General features: G+C 41.0%; 1 protein-coding gene across 4 annotated transcripts in view; it reads right to left on the reverse strand.

Moving 5' to 3' along the window:
- Positions 1-26,185, reverse strand: part of ARHGAP10 (Rho GTPase activating protein 10) — a 394,713-nt gene that overhangs the window by 94,501 nt on the left and 274,027 nt on the right. For all 4 annotated transcript variants that reach the window (XM_075860371.1, XM_075860369.1, XM_075860372.1 and 1 more), the window contains one exon: positions 18,993-19,128. In XM_075860371.1, the coding sequence (XP_075716486.1) occupies positions 18,993-19,128 (136 nt within the window). The remainder of the gene's footprint in view (positions 1-18,992; positions 19,129-26,185) is intronic.

Below are 26,185 nucleotides of genomic sequence, written 5' to 3' on the forward strand. Positions count from 1 at the left end.
ACAGTTTCACATCGTACACGATGAAGCCTGTAGGCACACCGGCTTATAATAAATTCATGGAGGGTTGATCTAAATGATCAGGTTTTAAAACTGTATAGTGCCGTGCAAAAAAAGGAAAATCTGGCACAAGAAATTGCCAGTGTACCTCGTCCAGAAGGCACTATACAATTCAGTTTTAATTTTTCGAAAAGCTGGCCACCCATGTACATGCTTGAAAGACCAAGAAAAAAAATTAAATTCTTAGTAGTGTCTGCCAAATTTTTCCTGGGTAGCACCTTCCAAGTGAAGTGCCTGCCACAGCAAAAAAAGGCAGGGCACAAAAAATGTGCCATGTCTGCACAAAAAGGGGTATCCGAAAGTATACCACATATTAGTGCGACACTTGTCCATCCAAACCCGGACTCTGCATGAAAGACTGCTTCCAAATCTACCACACCTCCCTTTATCGTTCTGGTACCCATTTTTAAGATAGGACACAAAAAAAACTGTTTACCAAAACTAAAAATTCTCATTATACCCCTAGATGAATACCTAATACTACACCAAATGTGTATGATCTGCAGAATTTTTTTAGGCTTATGCCCAAAAATCATCCACGTAAAAATAAGGCCTCAAAATCCTTGTGGTACTCCTTCACTTCCAGGAACTGCTATGTGTCCAGACAACATATTTAAACCACTTTGGGGGTATTTCTGAGCTCAGAAGAAATAGCCCAATAAATGTCGAGGTGCTTTCCTTCACTTAAATGCTTTGTGCCTGAAAAATCTGCCCTATAAATTACGCATTTTTGAAAAATGTAACATTTTATTTTTCATGCCGGATATACACTAAATTCAGAAAAAAACACTGTGGGTCATAAAAGTGATTACACCCAGAGAAAAATTCTTTGAGTGTTGCAGTTTCCAAAATGGGTTCACTTCTTGGGAGTTTCCACTGTACTGATACGTCAGTAGCTCTGCAAATGCAATATGGCACCCGAAAACCATTCCAGCACAATCTGTGCTTCAAATAGTGCTCCTTCTCTTCTGAGCCCTGCTGTGGGTCCGATCAGCAGTTTATTACCACATATGGGCTATTGCAGTAATCGGGAGAAATTGCTTTACAAATGTTGGGGTGCTTTTTCTCCTTTCTTCCTTTTAAAAATTAAAAAATTCTATGTTTTTTAGAAAAAAAAAAAAGTAGATTTTCATCTTCACAGACTAATTCCAATAATTTCTGCAAAAAAACTAAAGGGTCAAACGCGAACTATACCCCTAGAAAAATTCCTTGAGGGGTGCAGCTTCCAAAATGGGGTCACTTTGGCGGGGTGTTACACGGTTTTGGACCCTCCAGGGCGTTGCAAACGTGACATGGCACAGAAAACCATTGCAACAAAATCTGAGCTCCAAGATCCAAATGGCGCTCCTTTACTTCAGAGCCCTGAAGCGGGTTCAAACAGCAGTTTATTACCACATATGGGGTATTGCCGTAATCGGGAGAAATTGCTTTACAAATGTTGGGGAGTTTTTTTTCCTTCATTACTTGTAAAAATGAAAAAAAAAAATCTTTAAAAATTCATTAAAGAAGTTTTCAGAAAAAGTAGTTTTTCATTTTCACACATTAACAAAAACTTAGCACAAAACCTGCTAACTATACCCCTAGATAAATTCATTGAGTTGGTGTAATTTACAAAGTGAGGTAACTTTTGGGGGGTTCCACTGTTTTGGCACCACAAGACCTCTTCAAACCAGACATGGTGCCTAAAATATAATCTAAAAAAAAAAATCCTCTAGGTGCTCCATTGCTTCTGAGGCCTGTGTTTCAGTCCATTAGCACACTAGGGCCACATGTAGGATATTTCTAAAAACTGCAGAATCTGGGCAATAAATATTGAGTTCCATTCCTTGGGTAAAACCTTCTGTGGTACGAATTTTTTTTTATTTTTTTTATTACAAATGAATTTCAGCAAAAAAAAATTACATTTGTAAATTTCACCTCTACATTGCTTTGATTCCTGTGAAACGCCTGAAGGGTTAAGAAACTTTCTGAATGCTGTTTTGAATACTTTGAGGAGTGGTTTTTAAAATGGGGTGATTTATCAAGACTTTCTAATATATAAGTCCCTCAAAGCCACTTCTGAACTGAATTGGTCCCTGAAAAAATAGCCTTTTGAAATTTTCTTCAAAATGTGAGAAATTGCTGCTAAAGTTCTAATACTTATAACGTTCTAGAAAAATAAAAGGACATTCAAAAAACGATCAAACAAAGTAGACATATGGGAAATGTTAACTAGTAACTATTTTGTGTGGTATTACTATCTGTTTTACATGCAGATATATATAAATGTAGAAAAATTCAAGCTTTTGCAAATATATCTGCAAAATTTTTTCACCAAGAAAGTACAATGTGTCATGGGATAACAAACTCAAAATTGCTTGGATAGGTAAAAGCATTCCAAAGTTATTACCACATAAAGTAACACATCTGATTTGAAAAAAATTGGCTGAGTCCACAAGGCCAAAACAGGCAGTGTCATGAAGTGATTAATACTTCGTGTCCTTTTGATTCTTACCTTTTCATCAGCGTTTTTGTGTGGACATCCATGTTTCAAACATTATTATTTTAATTTTTATTCCAAAATGTAATTTTTTTTCTACACAAACTAAAATGACCATACAATACTATAGATCAGATTTGAATGTATTAAATTTTATGTTTGGAAACTATAAGTACACTTCTATGAACACTGTATTGAGCGCGGTCTAAAGGGAAATACCTTTGTATATGAAAAAATTTTGTTTGTAGGGTCTACATAAAGGGGTTTTCGAACCAAAGCAAGTGACAGCATCTATCTAAGATATGCCATCACTTGCTCATGGGTGAGGTTCTAAACTGCTAAGACCCAATCAATACCCACATTTTCCCTCTGTAGTGTCATTGCTGTCCAGGTGCAGTCCAGGTACTACAACTCAGTCCCATTTTTTTCAAGTTACAGTTCCCTGCACAGCGCCTGGACAGGGAAAAAAAATGTAAAGAATAAAAAACAAAATAGATAGTATCACCACATTCAAAATGACCTGCACTATAAAATGAATACGTTATTTATCCCGCATAATAACCATCATAAATAAAAACTAAAAAACAATGCCAGAATAGCGATATTCGGTTGAAAATGGTACCAATGAAAACCACAAGTCGTGCCACAAAAAACAAGCCCTTAGGGGGGGATTCACACGAGCGTGTATTCGGTCCGTGCGGGCCGCGTGGTTTTCACGCGGCACGCATGGACCAATACAAGTCTATGGGGCAGGACAGACAGTCCGTGCTTTTTGCGCAGCGTTTGTCTGCTGCGCAAAAAGCGCGACAGGTTCAATAACTCTGCGTATTTCGCGCATCACGCACCCATTGAAGTCAATGGGTGCGTGAAAACCACGCAGGTTGCACGGAAGCACTTCCGTGCGAACCGACTGAAACAGCGCACCAGCTGTCAAAAGGATGAATGTAAACAGAAAAGCACCACGTGCTTTTCTGTTTCCGAACATCCAAACGGAGTGTCTTTGCGATGAGCGAAGCCGGACAAGCGAACCGAACTTCACCGGGTTCGGCCGAACTCGTTTTGGCCGAACCCGGCAAAAAAATTATCGGTACGCGACGTCAGGAGATAGTCACTGTCCATGGTGCTGAAAGAGTTAAACTGTTTCAGAACCATGGACAGTGACTTCCGATCCCAATATACATGAACCTGTAGAAAAAAAAACGAAGTTCTGACTTACCGATAACTCCCGGCGTCTTCCTCCAGTCTGACCTCCCGGGATGACAATTCAGTCCAAGTGACAGCTCCAGCCAATCACAGGCTGCAGCGGTCACATGGACTGGCGCGTCATCCAGGGAGGTGGGGCCCGATGTCGAGAGGCGCGTCACCAAGGACGCGTCACCAAGGCAACGGCCGGGAAGTTCTCGGTAAGTACGAACTTTTTCTTTTTTTTCAACAGGTTTTTCGATATTGTGTTCGGCATTCACTGTCGAGGGTGCTGAAAGAGTTAGCTCTTTCAGCACCTTGGACAGTGACGGGCGTCGACTAGCCTCATCTCTATGATGGCGGCTGCGCGAAAATCACGCAGCCGCGCATCAGACACGGATGACACACGCAGCAGTCAAATGTTTTTTGCGCGCGCAAAACGCAGCGTTGTTTGCGTGCGCAAAAACGTAACGTTCGTGTGTATCTGCCCTTATACAGATAAAAATGCTAAGGGTCTCACAATGCAATGACAACATTTTATTTATTTTTTTAACGTTTTTATTGTGCAAAAGTAGTAAAACATAAAAATGCTATAAATTAGATATTCATAATGAGCCGTACAATAAAGTTAAATTATTTATACTGCACAATAAACACCTTAAAAAAAAAACTATACTATGACACAGCTATTACAGAGCTGTCCGACCTTTGTTTATAGTTTGGATTTATAGTCTATAGTCTTGCTCTTGCCTAACTATACAATATACTACTGGGGGGTGATTCATGTAATGACATTGGTTATTTATGAACAAGTACACCAAATTTTAATCTCCATAATTTTTCTCACTTTATTAACATGAGCTCTTTGCCCTGTACACAAACCGCACTTAAAAAAACGGCAGATGAAGAAAACAAGCGAGAAGGATAAAGAAAAAAGATTTCAGTATTTAAAACTTTTACTTATCCAAAAAAAAGCAGGTCTGCTGTGCTGTAATATGAGAAGACAGCATAAAAAGGAGGGAGGGGGAGGTTGCCGCTTATTATAATTTTATTAAAGAGGCTCTCCAGGAATAGAAAAAACATAAAACCAAAAACAAAACAAAAAATATGGCAATATAAATAAAACCATAAATACATTAGCAAAAGACATTTGTTTTGTCTAGGGGGTAATCGTGCTAAATTAAAATGGCCACTTTCACACTACGCTATCAGAAACCCATCCTAGAATATAGAGTGCACACAATAGGACGGGTTGCACGAGGAAGAACCGCTCAAAGACCTTTGCAGTTCAGGCTGACTGTCAGCAGCTTCTACTTTAATGCAGTAACGCAAAGGAAGAAACACTTCTCTATTGGACCCTCGGAAGTTGGAAGAGATGCGGGAGTTCGTCCATTTGTGTGAGAGTAATCCGGCCATCCTGCATTGCTCAGAGATCGACTTCTTCAGAGCGGCTGCAGAGGCGCACCCAGTGAAGGGACAGACGGAGCCTGCAGCATCAACAGCTGATTGTGGGGGGGGGGACCCTCCAAAAGTCCACCAAGGCATAATGTGCGGAACAGGTACATTTGGCAGGAGCCATTTGGGTTTTACATTTCATAGCCAACACAGGGATACTGACAATCATTCACCACTGTAAAAGACAACACAATTCTTTCTGAGCGTAGAAGCTAGATCAATCACCTCAAAGGAGATGTAATAAGAGTGAATGAAAGCAATACAAGTAAAAAGGAGTAGCTGCAAATTGCACTAAAGAGGTTTCTCCTATTCTACATTTGAGAAATCGGAGTTAACAACAGTATATACCGGAGCACAATACTAACATAGATTACTGTTAAACTGAAAATGTCTGTCTGAAGTACGGCACTTTCATGCACTTTGGATTATATTTTCTTCTATTTTACAATTCAATTCAAACAACCCACTTGCAAAAAAAAACAAAAAAACAGAATCCAGCAATAACTGGCAAAGTAAATGCATGCAGTAAAATCATCAGATTCACATCTCCTACAAGCATGGGGCACACAATATGGACAAGATTTAACCCTAAAGAACCAAGCAATTTTTGGGCTTAAGGCTATGTAAACCTTTGAAGACTTTTTTTTTTTTTTTACTTAAAAAGTCTTCAAAGGTTTACCCAAGGAATTATTTGGTTGTTGCCTTCCTGTATGCTCTCAGCAATAACTTTTCTATTTATAGGTTTACCTTGCTATTTGAGACTTTGCTTTTGGGTTATGAGTTGGAGATTTTTTTAGGTATCATTTTTGGGGGCATATAAGTTAGAGTAAAATATTTATAATAGTTTTATAATGATAAAATGCATAAAAAAAAACATTGTTTTTTTTACCGGTTGCCGCAATTGACATGATAAATTTATTGAATAGCTGGTTAGAAGTGTGAGGTTTTCAAATAGGTCTGGTTTTTTTTTCACTGTTCATTAACTTTTAGGAAATAAAAATTATGACTTAATAAAAATTAACCACGCAAAAAAGGCAAAATATTTCAGAAACAATTTGTTGGACGTAAAACTATTGAATTCATTTTTTTTTATCCCATTAGGGAACTTTTTCTTTTCAAAGATCTATATTTTTAAAACTATAATGCAAGGTCATAATTCTTTACATTGCGGTACAGACGATTTGCACCTGAATGGAGGGTAGTGTGCTGTGCTGGGGAGAGAATTCTAGCAGTGGTGGCGGAGTACTTAAACTAGGAATGATGAGAGAATACTATTGGTTAGATAGGTTAGTAAGGTCGGTAGACTATATTGGTGTGTGAAAAAGTTGACTGTAGTAGAAGTGATATCTAAAGGTGAAATAGCCAGGTAAAATTACAAAGCCAGGTAAAAACTTTACAATTAATAATAAATAATTAATAATTTTCGGTTTAATCTTTAGACCCCTCAACATCATTGAGGAGAAGGAAAGTAAGCTGCATAAACAAAAAGGAGCGGGCTGCACAGACTGGTACTGTAGCGATAGTGGAAGATTTTTATTACCTAGATAATGATTGGGGTTATGGTTCTGCTTCATCTGCAAAGGGGAGAAAATTCCTCATTTTGGGCCAGTTTGTGGAAGACTCGAAAAGAAGTGATGCTCAGTCACATAACTGCTGTCCAATATGAAGTCTCAGAAGTTTGGAATATTTGTGCTTGTACTGCCTGACTTTTGCAATATATTTTGTATTATCATATTTTAATGTATTATGAATGTGTTTATATATTTAGTATAATGTCATTTTGTAAACCCTGAACCAGTCTGGATTTTATGCAAGCTTCTTTGCACCTATAAGAGTATGTTCACACGCAGTGTTTTCAGATGTAATTCGGGCGTTTTACGCCTTGAATTATGCCTGAAAAAACGCCTACAAACATCTTCCCATTGCTTTCAATGGGTTTTACGGTGTTCTGTTCCCACAAGGTGTAATTTTACACGTCGCTGTTAAAATACGGCGCATAAAAAGACGCCCGCGAAAAAGAAGTGCATGTCACTTCTTGGGATGTTTTTGGAGACGTTTTTCATTGACTCCATTGAAAAACAGCTCCAATAACGGCCGTAAAATACGGCGCGAAAAACGCGAGTTGCTACAAAAACGTCTGAAAATCAGGAGCTGTTTTCGCCTGAAAACAGCTCTGTATTTTCAGAAGTTTTTGGTCACTGCGTGTGGAAATACCTTAATAGCTCCACACTAATGAATATCACATATTAACTTTTGCTACTGAAGAAGCAGAGGAAGTTTCAACTAATTCCAACATTGATGTGAAGAATGACTAGCATTCACATTTAAAAAAAAAAAAGAAATTTCATTGCTCATTTTCAGCATGCACGCTGCTGTCCAGCCCAACCTTTGAGTGTCCTGGCGGTATCCAAGTAACCAATCAGCTAATCCAAGTCAGTGTCCTGCATCTTTCACTGTGCAGACTGAATGGCCAGCGAAACCAGTAAGAGTCCTTATCACCTGAGTGCGCATGCAGACTATTTAAAGAACAACCAAATCAAGGACCTCATCCAACACTGCAGACACGCACCAACGATTGAAGGAGGAATCCCATCTATAATACCGGGACTGGTGAGAAGCTCTTTTGCACCACTTATGTTGAATACTTACCATACTATTGGTAAGGACACAAGTGCGAGTGCACCTTATTCTATACTACAAATATATTTTGGTTGTTAGTGTGGTTATAAAGCTTGTTATAACTCCTCTCAAACCCAGTATTTCTGCACATAATTAGTCTGTATCGCAAGGGCACTGCGACAGACTTATTCATGACGCATTTCATGTATAGCGCATTACAAGTCTGGAATTTTAAAGCTAAGCAATTTAAGTAGAGGGCTCTATTTCGATCAGGTTCATACACCTATGTCACAAACCATTGAGATTCGATATTCTATATCTACTGTGATATACGTTCGTGATACATATTTGACATTGTTCGTATCGATAAATATTGTGATATATTTGATATACAGTATTGTTTGCGTTTGTCTACATTTTTATAAAAATACATTTTCAAACACCATTTTGTGTGATGCTTGAGGGCCGGAAGTCGATATTCTCATTCGTTTTTATGAAGAGGTGAGTAGAGGCCTAGACAAAGGAGCTGCTGTGGATATAGTGTTTTTGGAATTGGCAAATGCGCTTAAGGAGGCTCTGTCCCCATATTATAAGTGCCCCATCTCCTACATAATGTGATCGGCGCTGTAATGTAGATAACACTGTTTTTTATTTTGAAAAATAATCATTTTTGAGGAAGTTATGAGCAATTTTAGACTGGGCGTTGTAAGGAGAAGTGTATGACGCTGATCAATCAACGTCATACACTTCTCTCCATTCATGTCCATTTGTACTCAGCACAGCGTGATCTAGCAAGATCATGCTGTGCTGTCACATACACCCACATTAACTTTACTGAAGTGTCTTGACAGTGAATAGACATTGCCTCCAGCCAGGACGCGTCATACACTTCTCTTTACAACGCCCACTTGGTCAAAAGTTAAAAAACGCCCAGCTGGGCATTAAGAAAGTAATTTGAATAAATCTAAAATTGCTCATAACTTCCTAAAAAATGATCGTTTTTCAAAATAAAAAAAACGTATCTACATTACAGCGCCGATCACAGCATGTAGGAGATAGGGCACTTATAATGTGGTGACAAAGCCTCCTTAACACTGTCCCCTAAAGACGCCTAATAGATAAATTAAGGTCTACAGGTAAAGAAAATATTGTTTGCAATTGGATTGAAAAGCGGCGCAAGGACCGTATCCAGAGAGTTGTGGTCAATGATTCTGTAATGTCAGGATATGGAGACAGACAGGTGAGCCCTAATCTACCCGCCACTCAGTCCCTGCCTACTTGCACAGCCCATCCTAGGCGACGGCGTACAACCGGGCGACGGTCCCTACGCTCAATATGTGAACGACAGACAAACAAGACAAGGGAACACAAAAGCAAGGAATGTGGGGCAGATGCCCACGGCAACACCGTGAGCAACAGAGTAGTGGACGAGGCGAGTCAAACCAGGAGTGTACGTGGTAACAAATGCAGAGCAGGAGAATAGTCAGTCAAGCCAGGGTCAATATGAAGCAGAGGTCAATAGTAACAGCAGGAACAGCAGAGCCAGGAAACAGGAGAATCACAGGCAAAGGACAAGCAGCAAATGAAGGTATAAGTGGACCAGGGGCGGGAGCTAGAACCGTCTGGCCAGGCTGCGATAGGCTCTCCCACTCCTCAGCCTACCAGCCTGAGTGGTAGCAGATCGAGTCACTCTAGCAGACCTAGGAACAGATGCAGGCTGATTAACCACGGGCGTCGACACAGAAGCCGTGTCAGGCAAATCCTTCACAGATTCCTACTCTGAATGGTCACCGGTTATAAGCGGTGTACCCCAGGGTTTAGTGCTGGGACGGTTATTAAATGGATTTATTAATGATATAGAGGATGGGATAAATAGACTATTTCAGTTTTTGTAGAGGAAACCAAGCTATGTAGTAATGTTCAGTCTATGGAAGATGTTCGTAAATTGCAAGCCGACTTGGACACGTTGAGTGTTTGGGAATCCACTTGACAAACCAAGTTCAATGTGGATAAATGTAAAGTTATAAATCTGGATTCACCTTATGTCCTAGGGGAAGGTAAACGTTGTTGTACACCCTAGACTAAATAATATAATGCAATGTCAATCAGATGCTTCTAAGGCCAGCAGAAAACGAAGAGGCATGGACTCGTGAAACTGGGACATATTACCACTTTAGAAAGAATTAGTGCAGCCTCATATAGAATATGCAGTTCAGTTCTGGGCTCCAGTTAAAATAAAGAATGCCCTGGAGTTGGAAAAAATACAAAGACGAGCAACTAAAGTAATAAGAGGCATGGATAAATTTATTAAAAGATTTTAATGTATAAGGTCTTGAAAAGGTACGTCTACGGGGGACATGATTGACTTGTATTTGTAAATAGATGGCCCATACATAAAAAGATTGCGAAAAACTATTCCATGTAAAGTCTCCTCAAAAGGCACTTCCTCTGTTTGGAGAAAAAAAGGTTCAATCTCTAGAGGCGACCAGCTTTCTTTACTGCGGTAACTGTGAAACAACTTTCCTCCGGTGCTGGTCAGCACTTTAGATGATTTCTTAGAACAAAATAATATCAGTGCTTATGTAACTGTATAGATTTCCTGTTTGAATGTTGATCCATTCTGATCGTCATTTCGGATCGGGAGAAAAAGATTTCCTTTTTATGGTTGATGGGTTCATGTCTTATGTTTTTTTTTTCTTTCCTCTGGATCAATAGGGGAAAAACAAAATTCTAGTTTACGTATATCCCTTCCCTTTACCCATGACCTACCTTATCCCTTGGTTGAGCTTAAAGGCCATGCGCAACTTTCAAAGCTTTTTTTTTTATATATTAAATCAATGTTATTTGCATTTTTAAAAACTTCTCATTGACTTTTAATAATGCATTTTTTTATGATACAGCTTCTATGTATCCTGTATATGAAGATGTATTGTTCTCTGAGAGCAGTTCCTGTGTGTCACAAAATCAGTGTAATATTGATCACATCTAAGTTCATAACAGGAACGGTTATCGAGTTAGCAGAGGGTAACCTGGGGTGCAAAGTTTAAGGAATCCCCTGTTCCTCACCCTTAACCCCCACAAGGAGGTACAGTCTTTGCCGGAAGTACTCTCAGGTGGCGGTCCACAAAAGAAGGTCGGTGATAGAGATGACGAGACAATATCTAGGCAATATCGTGGTCAAACCAGCCTCATCGGTAGCAAGTGGCAACGTCAGGTCCATAAAGAAGTATCGGGAGGCAAGATCAGAGTCAGGCCTGAGGTACACTAAAGATCAGATCAGGTCAAGTAAAAAAAAACAGGGTCAAACAGGAAATTACAGGGAACAGGAAAAACGTCAGGAAATACCACCAGGATTAAAAAAACATGCAAGGAATTCCAGGAGAAATTCCGCTTTAAGATCTTAAGCTCTGACATAATCAGTTTAGCAAATACGGAAGCTGTGGCATTGCCATAGCAACAGGACACCACAGCTCTGAATTCATCATGGCAGAAGGCCACAGAGTCAACAAGCGGCCCGACAGGCAAACAGAATGCGGATAATCAGCATTGAAGATTTAATTATGGTGATCGCATGCAAATAACCAGGTCTACTGGCTTAGGTATTCCTGGGCAAGTGTCAGTGTTGATGTTGGCAGCAAAAAATCAAGGAGAGGGAGGAGCACTGGAATGCTAGGAGTAGAGGACCGGGAAGATGGTTATTCAAGTCCTTGTGGAATGTGGCACGTCTGTTAGGATAGGAATAGTCAGCATCTCCAGGAGGGATTTCAACAATGCTGCCTGCCTGACAGAGCAGCTAACAGATGGGATACTCTTCACACTGATCCTCCCCCATGTGTTTTTTAAGCTGGATGCCAGGTACACAGTACAGGGAGATGTTATTTCACAGACAAATAAATAAAATAGCTCTGCAACATGGAAAAGAATGTAATTAAATATATCTCTTTGTAGGACCACTCTCAATATACAGTATACTTATAATCTCCCGAAGTGGATTAGCACGGTGTGTTTTTCAAACGTGAATGCATATCCAGGGACCAGTTACAAGAACTGTTCTACAGCCTTCTAACATACTTTACGTTTCAAATCCCCACCGTTTTGAAGAAATTTGTTTGCGGTCAGTAAATGAGAACACACTTCTTCAGGCTCTGTTCACATTATCTTTGAGAATTGGGTCAGAAGTATAGGTATTGAGGATTTCCTAAAGTATACCTCCGATGGAAGGCTTAAACTTATGCCTCTGTTTAGGTCTATACAGTGGCATGTGTCGCCAATAGGACCCCATAGTAAAGAGAGAAAAAAATAAGTTTGCCGAGGGGTATTGTTTTTTATTTTGGCATACGATGTGTAAATGAGGCCCTATGGATACAACTGGCATACCCACAAGAGCTTTACTGGACATGGTTCACAATGTGAAGAGAGTTTTAGGATGGGTTCACACTGGAGTTTTTTGCAGGAGGAAAATTTGCCTCAAAATTCAGTTTGGAATTTTGAGGCAGATTTTCCTCTGCCTGCACGCCGATTTTCGCCCAGTTTTTCGCCCAGTTTTTCGCCCACGGCCATTGAGCGCCCCTGGCATAAAACGCCTCGAAATACGCTTTCTCTGCCTCCCATTGATGTCAATGGAAGGTCAGAGGCGTAAACGCCCGAAGATAGGGCATGTCCCTTCGTCTTCCCGCGAGCCGGTTTTTCCGCTCGCGGGGAAAAAACGCCTCCGCCTCCCATTGAAATCAATGGGAGTAATTTTCGGCTGTTTTTTGGCATGTTTTGCGGCTCGGTTTCTGCGTCCAAAATCTCAGTGTGAACCCAGCCTTATATTGACCAGTACTGTACATAGTCCTGTTCTCATTTGGGAAGTGGACACAATTGTATAGAGTCTTGTGTGAACTAAATACATCAGCAGCAGATGCACAAAGCCCTCCAAGGCTGGGTTCTGACCTGGCAGTCAAAATGCATTGTTGTTTTTTTTTGCCATGAAATGGGATTTTTTTATGGTCCGCAATTACAGATTTTTTACGGTCGTGGGCATGTGGGCCTAAACAAAGATCTTGAAAATAGTGAGGAGTAAAAACCCAAAGCATACTAGGAAGTAAAAAGTTTCATTTATTTAATGAATGTCAACTGATGGAATAGGCTGTAATGTGTCTGTATAGAAGGAGAAAACCAAAACACTATTTCTGGGGATTATATTACTTTTTTAAGCAGCTTTACCCTCTGAAGGCTCTCTCTCTCTAATTCTCAGTTTTCTCTTAGCCATAGGGTTGAGCCTAACTGCTATCACGTCTTCTATACACTGCACACGCAGAGAAGACGCAAACCTTGCTCTCCTGTTTCTATCACATTCAGAGAAACCGAGGTAGTATGGATGGGATTATACAGCAATGTTGCTGTGAATCCAGCAGAAAGGTGAGATATAACACTTAGGGTATGTGCACACACACTAATTACGTCCGTAATTGACGGACGTATTTCGGCCGCAAGTACCGGACCGAACACAGTGCAGGGAGCCGGGCTCCTAGCATCATACTTATGTACGATGCTAGGAGTCCCTGCCTCGCTGCAGGACAACTGTCCCGTACTGAAAACATGATTACAGTACGTGACAGTTGTCCTGCAGCGAGGCAGGGACTCCTAGCATCGTACATAAGTATGATGCTAGGAGCCCGGCTCCCTGCACTGTGTTCGGTCCGGTACTTGCGGCCGAAATACGTCCGTCAATTACGGACGTAATTAGTGTATGTGCACATACCCTTACTAGAAACTGTGGCAGCCTCTCTCTGTCTCTATTTGCCTCTCATTCTGCTCCTGTTCTCCCCCACTTATACATAGACTTCTATGGGCAGCTGTAACCAGATTCGTCAGCAAGCGGATTGTCTGATTAAGCACTAAATTTAGAGTGAGTCAACAGTTGGGGGGGGGTAGGCTTTGAGCGTGGTACTGTAATAGGATACCACCGTTGCAACAAGTTAAATTTCTTCCATCCAAGATTAACTGTGAGTGGAAGCGTTTAGAAACCAGAGAAACTAAAGTTACACGTATAGTTACAGAGCTGGGTCGCCGAGTACTGAGGTGCATAGTGCATAAAAGTCACCAACACACTGCTGACTTAATAACTGCAGAGTTCGAAACTTCCTCTGGCATTATCAGAATAAAAACCGTATGCCGGAACTTCATGGCATATGTTTTAATGGCCAAGAATCTGCATGCAATCCTTCTATCACTAAGCACAATGCCAAGCGTCCGATGGAGTACTTTAAAGCACGCCGCCACTAAGCTCTGGAGAAGTGCAAATGTGTTCTGAGGAGTGACAAAACATGCCTCCCTATCTGGCAGTCTGATGGACGTGTTTGGGGTTTGGCGAATGCTAGGACGACGTTTACTTCCCGACTGCATTTTGCCAACTGTAAAGTTTGGTGGAGGAGGGATTATCATATTGGGTTGTTTTTCAAAGGATGGCAAAGGCCCCTTCGTTCCAGTGAAAGAAAATCTTCATGCTTCAGCACACGAAGACATTTTGAACAATTATATGCTTCCAACTCTATAGGAACATTTTGGAAAAGGCCATTTTCTGTTCCAGCACAAAGCAATGTCCATAAAGGCATTGTTGAGTGAGTTTGGTGTGGAAGAACTTGACTGGCCTGCACAGACCCCTGACCTCAACCCCACTGAACACCTTTGGGATGAACTAGAATGGAGATTGCGAGCCAGGACATCTCATCAAAAATTGCAAAAATCTTGTAGAAAGCCTTCCCAGAAGAGTCAAAGTTATTTTAGCTGCAAAGGAGGGTGGGGAACAACTCCATATTAATGACAAGGAGGGTGGGGAACAACTCCATATTAATGACTGTGGTGTCATAAAAGCTCCTGTAGGTGTAAAGTGTAGCTGTCCCAATATTTTTGTCCATATAGTGTGTATGTATGCATGTATGTACACACAACATATATATTAACCCCTTAATGACCAGCCTATTTTAAACCTTAATGACCAAGGTATTTTTTAAGTTTTTCCATCATCACATTCCAAGAGCTATAAAGTTTTTATTTTTTCGTTGACATAGCTGTATAAGGTCTTGTTTTTTTGTGGGACAAGTTGTCATTTTTAATAGCACCATTTTGAGGTACATATTATTTATTGATTAACTTTTATTAACTTTTTTTTCGGGGGGGGGGGGGGGGAATAGAAAAAAAACCTGAAATTTCGCCACTCTTTTTTGCATCCTAAATCTGCGCCGTTTACCGTGTGGTATAAATAACACAATAACTTTATTCAGCGGGTTGTTATGATTTGTATAGATTTTGTGTGTTTTACTACTTTTACACAGTAAAAACGCTTTTTTTTTGTGACTCCATATTTGAAGAGCCATAAGTTTTTTATTGTTCCGCCGATGTAGTTGTATGGGGCCTTTTTTTTTGCGTGACGACTTGAAGTTTTTATTGGTACCATTTTGGAGTAGATGCGACTTTTTGATCACTTTTTATCACATTTTTTTTTAAGTCAAGATTCACAGAAAACAGCAATTTTTCCATTGTTTTTTATTTTATTTTTTATGGTGTTCACCGTGCGGGTTAAATAATGTAATAGCTTTAAAGTCGGGGTCGTTACCGATGCGGTGATACCAAATATGTGTAACGTTTTGGCTTTATTTTATTTTTTTTAATAGTAAATCTGTTTGTAAGGGGAAAAAGTGGGTGTTTCATTTTTTTTTTTAAATTTATTTTTAATTAACTTTATTAAACTTTTTTGTTTACTTTTTTACTAGTCCCACCAGGGGACTTTAATATGTGATCATCCGATCGCATTTATAATACACTGCAAAACTTTTGTATTGCAGTGTATTACTGCCTGTCCGCTTAAAACGGACAGGCATCTGATAGGCCATGCCTCTGGCATGACCTAGCAGGCATTCACTACAGGCAGACCTGGGAGCCTTTATTAGGCCCCCGGCTGCCATAGAAGACACAGACACTCGGTGATCTTATCGCCGGGTGTCCAAAACAATTCAGATGCGGCGCTCGCTATTGAGTGCCGCATCTGAGGGGTTAAATGGGTGAGATCGATACTTATATTTATCTCACCTGTTCGAGCAGGGACGCCCCCAGCCCTCAGCTACCTCGGGCAGCTGAGAGCAGGGAGATTTAACGGCTCCCTGCTCTGTTTATTTATTCTGATGCAGCGCTGTTGCATCAGAATAAAGCCCATTAGTGGCCGCTGTGAAAAGGCGTATTGGCAGTCACTAACGTGTTAACCATGTAACACGTTTATATTGCCAATCTATGTTTGAATATTTTTGTACTTCTGATTACATATGTTATTTTGTTCTTTATTGTATTGTTTTTGCGATCTCCATTGTCTATGCCGGTATATCACATATTACAATATTATTAATTCTATCTAGGATGAGCTTTCATGAGTAACAAAAGTGCACAATGCAATATTTACTGTAAACAGGCAAATGCATTTTTAAGAAAATGAAGTAACAAAAAGAAAATGCTACAGGCATAAAGTTCGCTGACTTTGCTAAACACTAGACTGGTCCCCCGGATAGGAGGGGCCATGGATCAACTGAGACGCCAGCATTGAACCAGCAAATATTATGCCTACGGCATTTTTTGAATTAAAAATGCATTTCTTTACTTATACCATGCATTAATTGATTGTACTCCTATATACAGTAGGAAACAGCAAAATAAGCACAGATTAAATTACACTTCTACTTATATTATAAGAGGGATCATTTTCATTAAAGTAAACTTAAAGAGGGTCTGTCCGCTCTCCTGACATGTCTGTTTAAGTAAATACTTGTATTGCCCATAAAATAACGAGTCTGGGGCATCTTTTCTTAGAACTCTGCCTTGTGCCATTCCTCTGCTATTACTTCTACAAAGTTATGAATAAATTGACAACTGGGTGTTTTCCTTTGGGGGGGGGGGGGGAGAGGTGTCAATACACAGACTAAGGCCGGATTCACACGAGCGTGTGCATTTTCCGCACGCAAAAAACGAAGTCACTTTCGCACTTGACAGCTCCGTGTGTCAGCCCTGCATGATGCGCGGCTGCGTGCTTTTCGCGCAGCCGCCATCATTACGACACTCTGTATGTTTGTAAACAGAAAAGCACGTGGTGCTTTTCTGTTTTCATTCATCCTTTTCACTGCTGTTGCGCGAATCACGCGCGTCCCACGGAAGTGCTTCCGTGTGCCATGCATGGTTTTCACGCACCCATTGACTTCAATGAGTGCGTGATGCGCAAAATACACACAAAGAACGGACATGTCGTAAGTTTTACGCAGCGGACTCACGCTGTGTAAAAATCACGCAACTGTCTGCACTGCCCCCTAGACTAATATAGGTCCGTGCGAGGCGCGTGAAAATCATGCGCGTTGAACGGACGTATATCACGTTCGTCTGAATAAGCCCTAACATTGTCCAATCCGTGAGACTGTGAAAGGACACGCCCCTTTGAAAAGGTAAATGGTAACCCCCTGTTGTCAATTTATGAATACATTTCTAGGAGGAATAACAGAGTAAAGGGAGATTGCAGAGTTCTAAGAAAAGATGTTCCAGGGCAGTGATTTTATGGGGAATACATGTATTTATTAAAACAGAAATGTCAGGGAAGCGGACATGTCCTCTTTAACCCCTTCCCGACATTTGACGTATCCATACGCCAAAGTCGGGTAGGGGAAGTATGGAGCGGGCTCACGCAGTGAGCTCGCCCCATGCGATGACGGTGTCGGCTGTATGTTACAGAGACACTTCGAGAGCGATCCCGCTAGTTTAACTCGTTAAATGCCGCTGTCAATACTGACCGCAGCACTTAAATCGTCAGAAAGAGGGGGGCGACCCCCTCTAAGAGCTCATCGCGCACCCCGCAACGCAATCGCGGGGGGGCAATGGTTGCTATGGCTGCCTGGGGGCTTAATGAACGCCCCCAGGTCCGCCATCTTTGTACACCTATTAAGCCTTGCCTCAGGAAGGGCTTAATACGTGCCTGTCAGAATCATGATATACTGCAATACATTAGTATTGCAGTATATCGTGCAAGCGATCTAACGATCGCTGGTTGAAGTCCCCTAGGGGGACTAATAAAAAAAGTAAAAATAAGTTAAATAAAGCTTTTTTTGGTGTAAAAAATAAATAAAAAAATATTAAAAGTTAAAATAAAAACCCTTTTCCCATTTTTCCCCTAGAGCATAGTAAAAAAAATAAACATGATTTTGTTTTCCATGACATTTTCATTTGTCTTATTAGAAAACATTGTAATGTTATAAGGAAACGTTTTATGTGCTCTTAAATGTGAAACAAAGAATGCAGGATCAAATACTTTGGTCCATTTATACGAAGTTAAAAAAAAACACTGAGCCTACAGATGTAGCCATCTTTCCCTTGACTTTTAACGCATTTAGGCCTCGTTTACACGTGCGTGATATACGTGTGTGCGACGTGCCTGCTTTTCACGCGTGTCGTACGCACCTATATTAGTCTATGGGGGCATGCAGACAGTCCGTGAGTTTTGCTCAGCGTGAGTGCGCTGAAAAAAACTCACGCCATGTCCTATCTTTGTGCGCTGTTCGCACATCACGCACGGAAGCACTTCCGTGCGAACTGCGTGATTCGCGCAACAGCTGTCAAACTGAATGTAAACAGAAAAGCACCACGTGCTTTTCTGTTTACAAACATCCAAACGGAGTGTCATAATGATGGCGGCTGCGCGAAAATCATGCAGCCGCGCATCATACACTAATGACACACGCAGCTGTTAAGTGCCTTTTGCGCACGCAAAACTCCCTGTTTTTTGCGTGCGCAAAACGCACACGCTCGTGTAAATCAGGCCTAAATAAACAGTGGCTAGATCTCTTATCTTGACTTTTTCAATGGCTTTTGTTGTGTTGTATCACGCTGCAGCAAGTTATCAGAATCAAGTTAAAGATGGCTACATCTGTATTGAAAAGAAAGAGGAGGGGTACCAATAATTTCATTCATGTATGATATAACCAATGTACATACGTACAATATTTCAACCCCAATAGCACAAAAGTGTTCCATTACAGTTGTAGTTTATTTATCTTAGCCGTACAGTCTGTTCCACCTACACATACTCAAATATTTAACTTGGTTGCGTCATCAATTGCTGTATAAAGTAATCTTCACTGCTGTGCTGAATAAGAGAGGGTTAATGCCAAGGTGTTTCAGATCATCTTACCATTATCAAGTTCAAGACTTAGGTTGTACACAGCAATCGGCCTCTTGTTTCGTTGTCTTCTTGACTGTCTGGGTGGGGCACGGGGAGAAAGAGATGTTGGCTCATTCACAGACTCATCAGGTGGGCTTGAAAAAATCTAAAACCAAGCATACAAAATATATACTCAGATATCAAATGTGAAAACTGGCGTTTTGTTAATTGTATAATGGTATATGCATATACAGATACTGGTTGCAAAAAAACATGCATTATTTTTTCTTTAAAGAGGACCTATTCACTTTACTGAAAAGACTGTTTTAGTATATACTTGTATTCCCATGACATAATAATGCTGGATCATCTATTCTTAGAACTCTGCATTGTGCAATTCCTTTGTTATTCCTCCTGGAAATCTATTGACAACTGTGCATTACTATTCCCATTGTCAATAGGGCCCCATTGTCAGGAAAGCGGATAGGCCCTCTTTACTACTCAGATGAAAGTGCACATGAATAACATGTCAATATAATTTCGACCGGTCATCAAAAAATTAGAATAGATTAATAGCAGAGATCCAGACTAAATACTGAAATTGGGACTGTAGAAGCCCAGGCAGCAATAAAATCTCTTCGTGACTACGGCACCAGGGCCGGATGGGATCCTAAACGAGTACTAGCAGGAATTTAACAGTGTATTGACCCCATATCTCACAAACCTATAAAAATTATATAAGTCGGGGGGGGGGGGGGCGGTCCCGAAGGAAACGCTGGAAGCAAGGATAATCACCATTCCAAAACCAGAGAAAAAGCATCTGCTTCCAGAGAGTTATAGACCAATATCTCTCCTTAATGGAGGCTTAAAAATCTTTTCTACTGTACTGGAACAAGAGACTGGGGTCTGTGATCGACTCTATCATCTCGCCAGATCAGGTGAGCTTCATGCAAAATAAACAAACCGGAGACACCAGCAGAAGAGTGCTTGACCTGGTTCAGCTGGGTGGCCAGTCCGGAAACCCCAGTGCGCTCTGGTCGCTTAATGCTGAAAAAGCATTTTTATAAAGTGCACTGGGATTTCCTCAGATCCACCCTGGTTTAAGTTCGGTTTCCCTGGATTCATACTGAATGCAATATTTTCTCTTTATACATATCCAACTGCAAGAGTCTTTGACATGGGGTTTAACTAAGAATTTAACATTACAAACAGAATCCGATTAGGATGCCCTTTCTGTAATCTGACAATTGAATTTTTGGCACAGTCAATTAGAATGAGCAAAGACATCCATGGTATTAGAAGTGGTGTAAGGAATTTCGTCATAGGATTGTATGCAGATGATATTATTTCATGTACAGACCCTGTTGCACCTCTAACCAGTTTAAATGGCGCATACTCGAGGGCGTCGTATTACAAAATTAATGAATCAAAATGTCAATTAATGTTGATTAATTAAAATGCAGAACGATCCTGTAATAAGAACTAGTTTTCCATAATCATGGATCAAGGACGAGTCCACCTATCTAAGCATTCAAAGATCATCATCATTGCCTAGAACTATTAAGTTAAATGCTCTTAAACTAATAGAGAGAATGAAACAAGAAATCTCAAAAATGAATGAAAATCTTATTTTCCAGGAAAGCCAAAATAAATATAGTATAAATGAAAATTTTTCCGGTAATATTATATATTAGGAGATGCATACCACTATCTTTTCCAAAATGAATTGTGGAGCTGCAAAAAATAATCCCATATTTTATCTGGGGCGCCAAGTGGGACAGAATCGCTGAGCATTGCGGACAACGCTATTTAGGCGATCAGGCTCAGGAGGAATGGGAGTAACGGATTCAGCCCTGTATCAAAAAAATAGTCCTATTAGAACCAGTAAAGGCCTGCTGGGAGGAGGGAACACAACTTAGATGGATCCAACTAAAAACAAGGTGAAGTTGCTTCTTTTAAGAGACTACTTATATATTATTACCCTTTTAGGGATTGAGTTTGTTACCAGAAAACTAGAATCCACAAATGTTCTTATAAATATGTGGAGAAATACTGTTTTTCTTAATAGAGGCATTAGCATTAAGCTTCAATATTTTAGTATAGACTATTTCTATGATCTTATAACGGAGCTGATCCTACAATCTTGGTCACCCGCAGGAATATACTCACTGCAGTATATTGTAGTGGATTGGCAGCTCCTGCCATTTAAGGACCTTGTTGCTAAATACAATTAACCAATGCAAAAGTGATTAGAATATCTTTAAATGATTACATTTTGCGTGGACTCCATCTTGTATGTGTGGCGTCAATTTTGGATATTTGGAATCGATCTTGGGGCCTGAAGGAACCATTTTGAGATTAATAAGTCATGTTGCTTTAAAGCTAATATATCTATGTCAGCAATGTCAGAAACAATTCTTTATTGTTTGTCCCTGAGTTAGAGGTTTATATTTAGTCTCTCTCTTGCTATGGATAAATACTTACCCTTTTTTGTGTGAAAAGGAGCCGATCATCCCTGAGTGTCTGAAGAATGGTTTTGTTTACTATAAGTGATGGGTCATTCCGACTCGTAGCCTTGATGACGTGGTATAATTTGGGAAACGATGGTTTTACATTTAAAACGTCTTCTAAGCCTATGATTGGTTCAGGACAAAACAGTCATATGCTATTGGCTAAATCAAATCCGAATTAATGTCACATTGTAAATAATTGGCTGGAATCAAGCTACTTTTTTTTCAAAAGATATTTGAGTATACAATAATGGTCTCTGTGTCTTTCTTCTCTCCGATATATCGAGGATCTGGATAAATTCACTGGGAGGGTATCGGTTTACATACCCATTATAAATTTCAGTCTAACATATTTTTGGGCCATGATTGCGTCAGCACCAACATCTACTTTCCTTCAATACCGAAGATTTAGGGCTTTCATTGATAAACATGGACTTATAGGGAAAATGGAAAGTTCACCACCGGGGATGGCGAGATTAAATATTTTTATTAATTGTCAGTCCGAAAGAAAGGGTGGAATCTCAATTATATATAAAGAAATTATGTTGATTAAGTCTAAAGACCAAATTAAATATATGATAAGTTGGGAGAAGGATCTTGGGAAGATATTTCCGCTTCAGTGTTGACATCGAGCATTGAGACGATTGGCCGAAACATCATACTGTATTAATCATCTTGAGGGGATCCGTAAATTACAGCTGAGGTGGTATAATAATCCCAGTGAGACTAGCTAAATCCTACCCGGACAATTCAAGTCTGTGCTGGCGCAATTGTAATGCAAAGGGAACATTGATGCATGGTTGGTGGGAATGCCCTAAGATTGTGAACTTCTGGACATATGTTTTTTGGTTGGTCTCTAGGGTATGTTATAAACAAGTTTTTCCTAGGCCAAAAGTTGTCCTGCTTATTGTCACTTGTGAGCAGGGCCGGACTGGGACTTAAAATCAGCCCTGGCATTTTTAAATCAGACAGGTCCAATGCAGGCAATATGCAGCCACCAGTGTTGGGCTGGAGTACATGAGACCACCTTTCAGCTATACAAGACATGGGGAGATTTATTAAAACAGGTGTATATGAAAAGAGGAATAGTTCCTGATAGCCCCAACTCCAACGAATGCACAGCTTTTCCACGAGAATAATGTACATGCTCGTTATTCTAGAGGACTTGTTTTGTATATAGTGCCCCGCATATAGCCCCCCTGTAGATGATGCCCCACATATAGCGCCCCTGTATATGGTGTCCCACATATAGCCCCCCTGTAGATAGTGCCTCACATATAGCCTCTCCTGTAGATTGTGGCCCACATATAGCCCCCCCGTAGAGAATGCCACTCAAACTTTTAAGTGGAAAAAAAAGACCAAAAACAACAACTTTACATACTCACCTCGATCCCGTTCTCACGTCATCCTATGTCAATGCAGGCCTGCTCTCTTATAGGGGGGGGGGGGTTGCCAATCAAGATCTGGGGGGGGGCGCCATTTCAATTTTCGCCTCAGGCAGCAGAAAAGCTAGAATTGGCCCTGGGCGGCGCTGATTGGCAGCAAGTCTTTCTTCCCTGCCAATCAGCGTTATTGTAAGGCATATACAATTCGTGCATGAGGGGGTGGTGGCAGCTGGTTTCAGTTGTGCCACCGCCCAGGGCCAATTCTAGCTTTTCTGCTGCCTGAGTCGAAAATTGAAATGGCGCCCCCCCCAGATCTTGATTGGCATCCCACTGACTGTTCTAGATTACTACCAGCCTTCTCCTTTGCTTTGTACTCCCCTGACATGTGGGGTGCAGTGATGAAGCCTGGCAGAGTACAAATCGGTGAACAGTGCGTGTTGATGGAGTACAAGGCAATGGCGCATCCAAGAAAGTTAGAGAAGACTGGTAGTTTTGTATAACAGCCAGGGGGATGTCAACGAAGCATGGAAAGGTGGGTTTGCAGTTAGGACTCTGTGAGTCTACAGGAAAGCAGCACCGACCCATGACCCTTTATAGAGTAATTAGCATATAGCGTGCACTATTTTAAAAGTTGATTTTAAAGATTTTGCTGCATCTGAAACAAACATACAGGGGAATGCTTGAAAATATTGTCAGGTCATGTATTACTGTATGGTGGCGGTTCAAGGGGTTAAAACTACCAGACAGGTTCTGATTAAACATACAATGAATTGCAACAATGCCATCTGCTCTACACTAGAACCAAGCTCAGTAAATATATACAGCACCAGAACCAAGCTCAATACATATATACAACACCAGAACAAAGCTCAGTACATATATACACACCACCAGAACCAACCTCCGTACATATATACAGCACCAGAACCAAGCTCCGTACAAATAGATTTCAGTACAGAGATCACTTGAAAGGTCAGGTTAGCAGTTTCCAGTATGACCTGAGCAATGGTAATGATATACTGGGAGTTGCTACACCCCAAAAAATAGTACCGTCCACCATCTGTACAGATCATACAGTAATAGTTAGGCTTCATTCTCACCTGCGTCGGGGTTCTGTTCATGGGTTCCGTCAGACCTTTCCGTCAGGTGAACCCACGAACGGAAACCAAACAGAAACCATAGCTTTCCGTTACCATTACCATTGAATTCAATGGTGACGCTTCCGTTGCTAATGGTTTCCGTTTCGCAAGGTTTCCATTTTTTTTGCCGGACTCCATAGAGTAGTTGACTGTATCCACCTGTAATCTATCACATCTAAGTAACTTAGATGTGATCTATTATATGTGGAACCTGCGTGTCAGAGACACACAGGACACGCTGACACTGAAGCAGTCAGTCCCACGCACCTGACGTGTTCAGGATTCAGCGTAAGATACAGCTGCTCTGTATACAGGATACAGAGCAGCTATAGCTCAAAAAGTCAAAAGATTTTTTTAATAAAAACTAATTGTAAAGTTGCACAAAAGACACTGACTGACATTTTATTAAAATAAATAAAAAAATCCCCTTCAAAGGGTTACATAGCCTTTAAAGCAAACAATTAGATAGTAACAACAAAAGTTGTCCAATACGACACATAGCACATACAGTTTTACCAAAAGTCGGTGCGGTTTTGAAATGATTGTTAATGTCTGCAAAAAACTGCATGGACATTAACAATCATTTGAAAACTGCGCTGACTCGTGGGAACGCAGCATGTTGACGTGGTTTGCAGCTGTATCATTGTAAGACAGCAGCTACTATATCTATATACTGTACGGTATGTTCACAAAGGACTGATACGTTGTGTAAAAGCACACAGCGTATACGCCCTGTGCACCGTGGGGAATCCCGGCTGAAAAACCACACCAGATGAAACGTCATCCACACCAAATTGTGGTGCAGTTTTTCGGCCAGGAATGGCCGCTGCGGAAAACTGAGCAGAAAAAATGGATACTTACCATGGCGACGCTTCCCTCCTACACCCTGCAGCCCTGGGATGAGGTTTCATCCCATGTGACCGCTGCAGCCTGCGATTAGCTGCAGCGGTCACATGGATGAAACGTCATCCCAGGAGGCTGGCCCTGATTAAAAAAATGGAATTCTGGGTAAGTATGAGACTTACAGTTTTCGCTGCATTTCCGACGCAAAAAACACAACATCTGCTATTTGTTGCAGGTTTTACCTCCCCATTGAATTAAATGGGGAAAACCAGAAACAAATAAGCAGCATTTATGCAAATACGATTGACATGCTGCAACTTAAAAAAACGGACCGCAGGTCAATTTCTGAGCCTTTTTCTCCACTCATCGTGTGGGTGTGATTTGTTCAAATCTCACCCACTCTGCTGCTACTGTGTTAGGGCTTGTCCACACGTAACGGAATTGCTGAGTATTTTCCATCTGGAATTGCAGATGAAAAATACGCAGAATACAGTAGCAGCAAAGTGGGCGAGATCTATCAAATCCTATCCACACGCCGCGTAACATTTCTGACAAGAAATTGACCTGCGGTGCGTATTTTTCGTACTGCAGCATGTCAATTTCTGCTGTGGAAAGTGAAATAAATTGCTGCGTTTTTCAGAGGAATTTCACTATCCCGCAACATTGAGCAATACGCAGCAAAATACGCACCATTTTCTGCAGCAATTCCAATACGTGTGGAGAAGCCCTTATGCTGCGAATTTAGGGCTTGTCCACACACAATGGAACTGCTGCACAAAATTTCTGCAGCAATTCCGTTTAAAATGCTCTCCGCTGTAGCAAAAACGCACCATTTCCTGCGGTGTTTGCGACAGAAAATGGTGCGTAAATTGCTGCGTTTTTCTCAATGTTAGAGATGGAGAAGTCTCCTATGAAAAACGCAGCAATTCTGCACACTTTCCGTAGCAGGAATTGACATGCTGCGGTCTGTAAATTACGCACCGTAGGTCAATTTCGGCTCGGAAATTTTACGCAGCGTATGGATGAGATATTTGTGAAGGCAGGTTGATGGGGTGAGATTCTTCACTCCAGCACTTCTGCTCACAGCCCAACACAGAGCCCGTCGACAGTCTCCCCTCCCTCACGTCCTGACTGGTAACAGCAGGAGGAGGAGGAGAGGTTGTGTGAAGAGCAGGGAAGAGGGGCTGGAGGGGGAGATTTTAGCGTAGCACAGGGAGTTTTAGTAATAGAAGCACAGACCACGGCTATTAGTGTCGGACAGCAGTTCTTCGCTGCTGTGCTGGACACCCCCTTACAAATGCTGTACCATGCCGCCTGAGCCGACACTGTTCGTTTGGACGGCAAGC

The sequence above is a fragment of the Rhinoderma darwinii genome, chromosome 1 (genome assembly GCF_050947455.1).
Source record: "Rhinoderma darwinii isolate aRhiDar2 chromosome 1, aRhiDar2.hap1, whole genome shotgun sequence".
In the NCBI taxonomy this organism is placed as follows: Eukaryota; Metazoa; Chordata; class Amphibia; order Anura; family Rhinodermatidae; genus Rhinoderma; species Rhinoderma darwinii.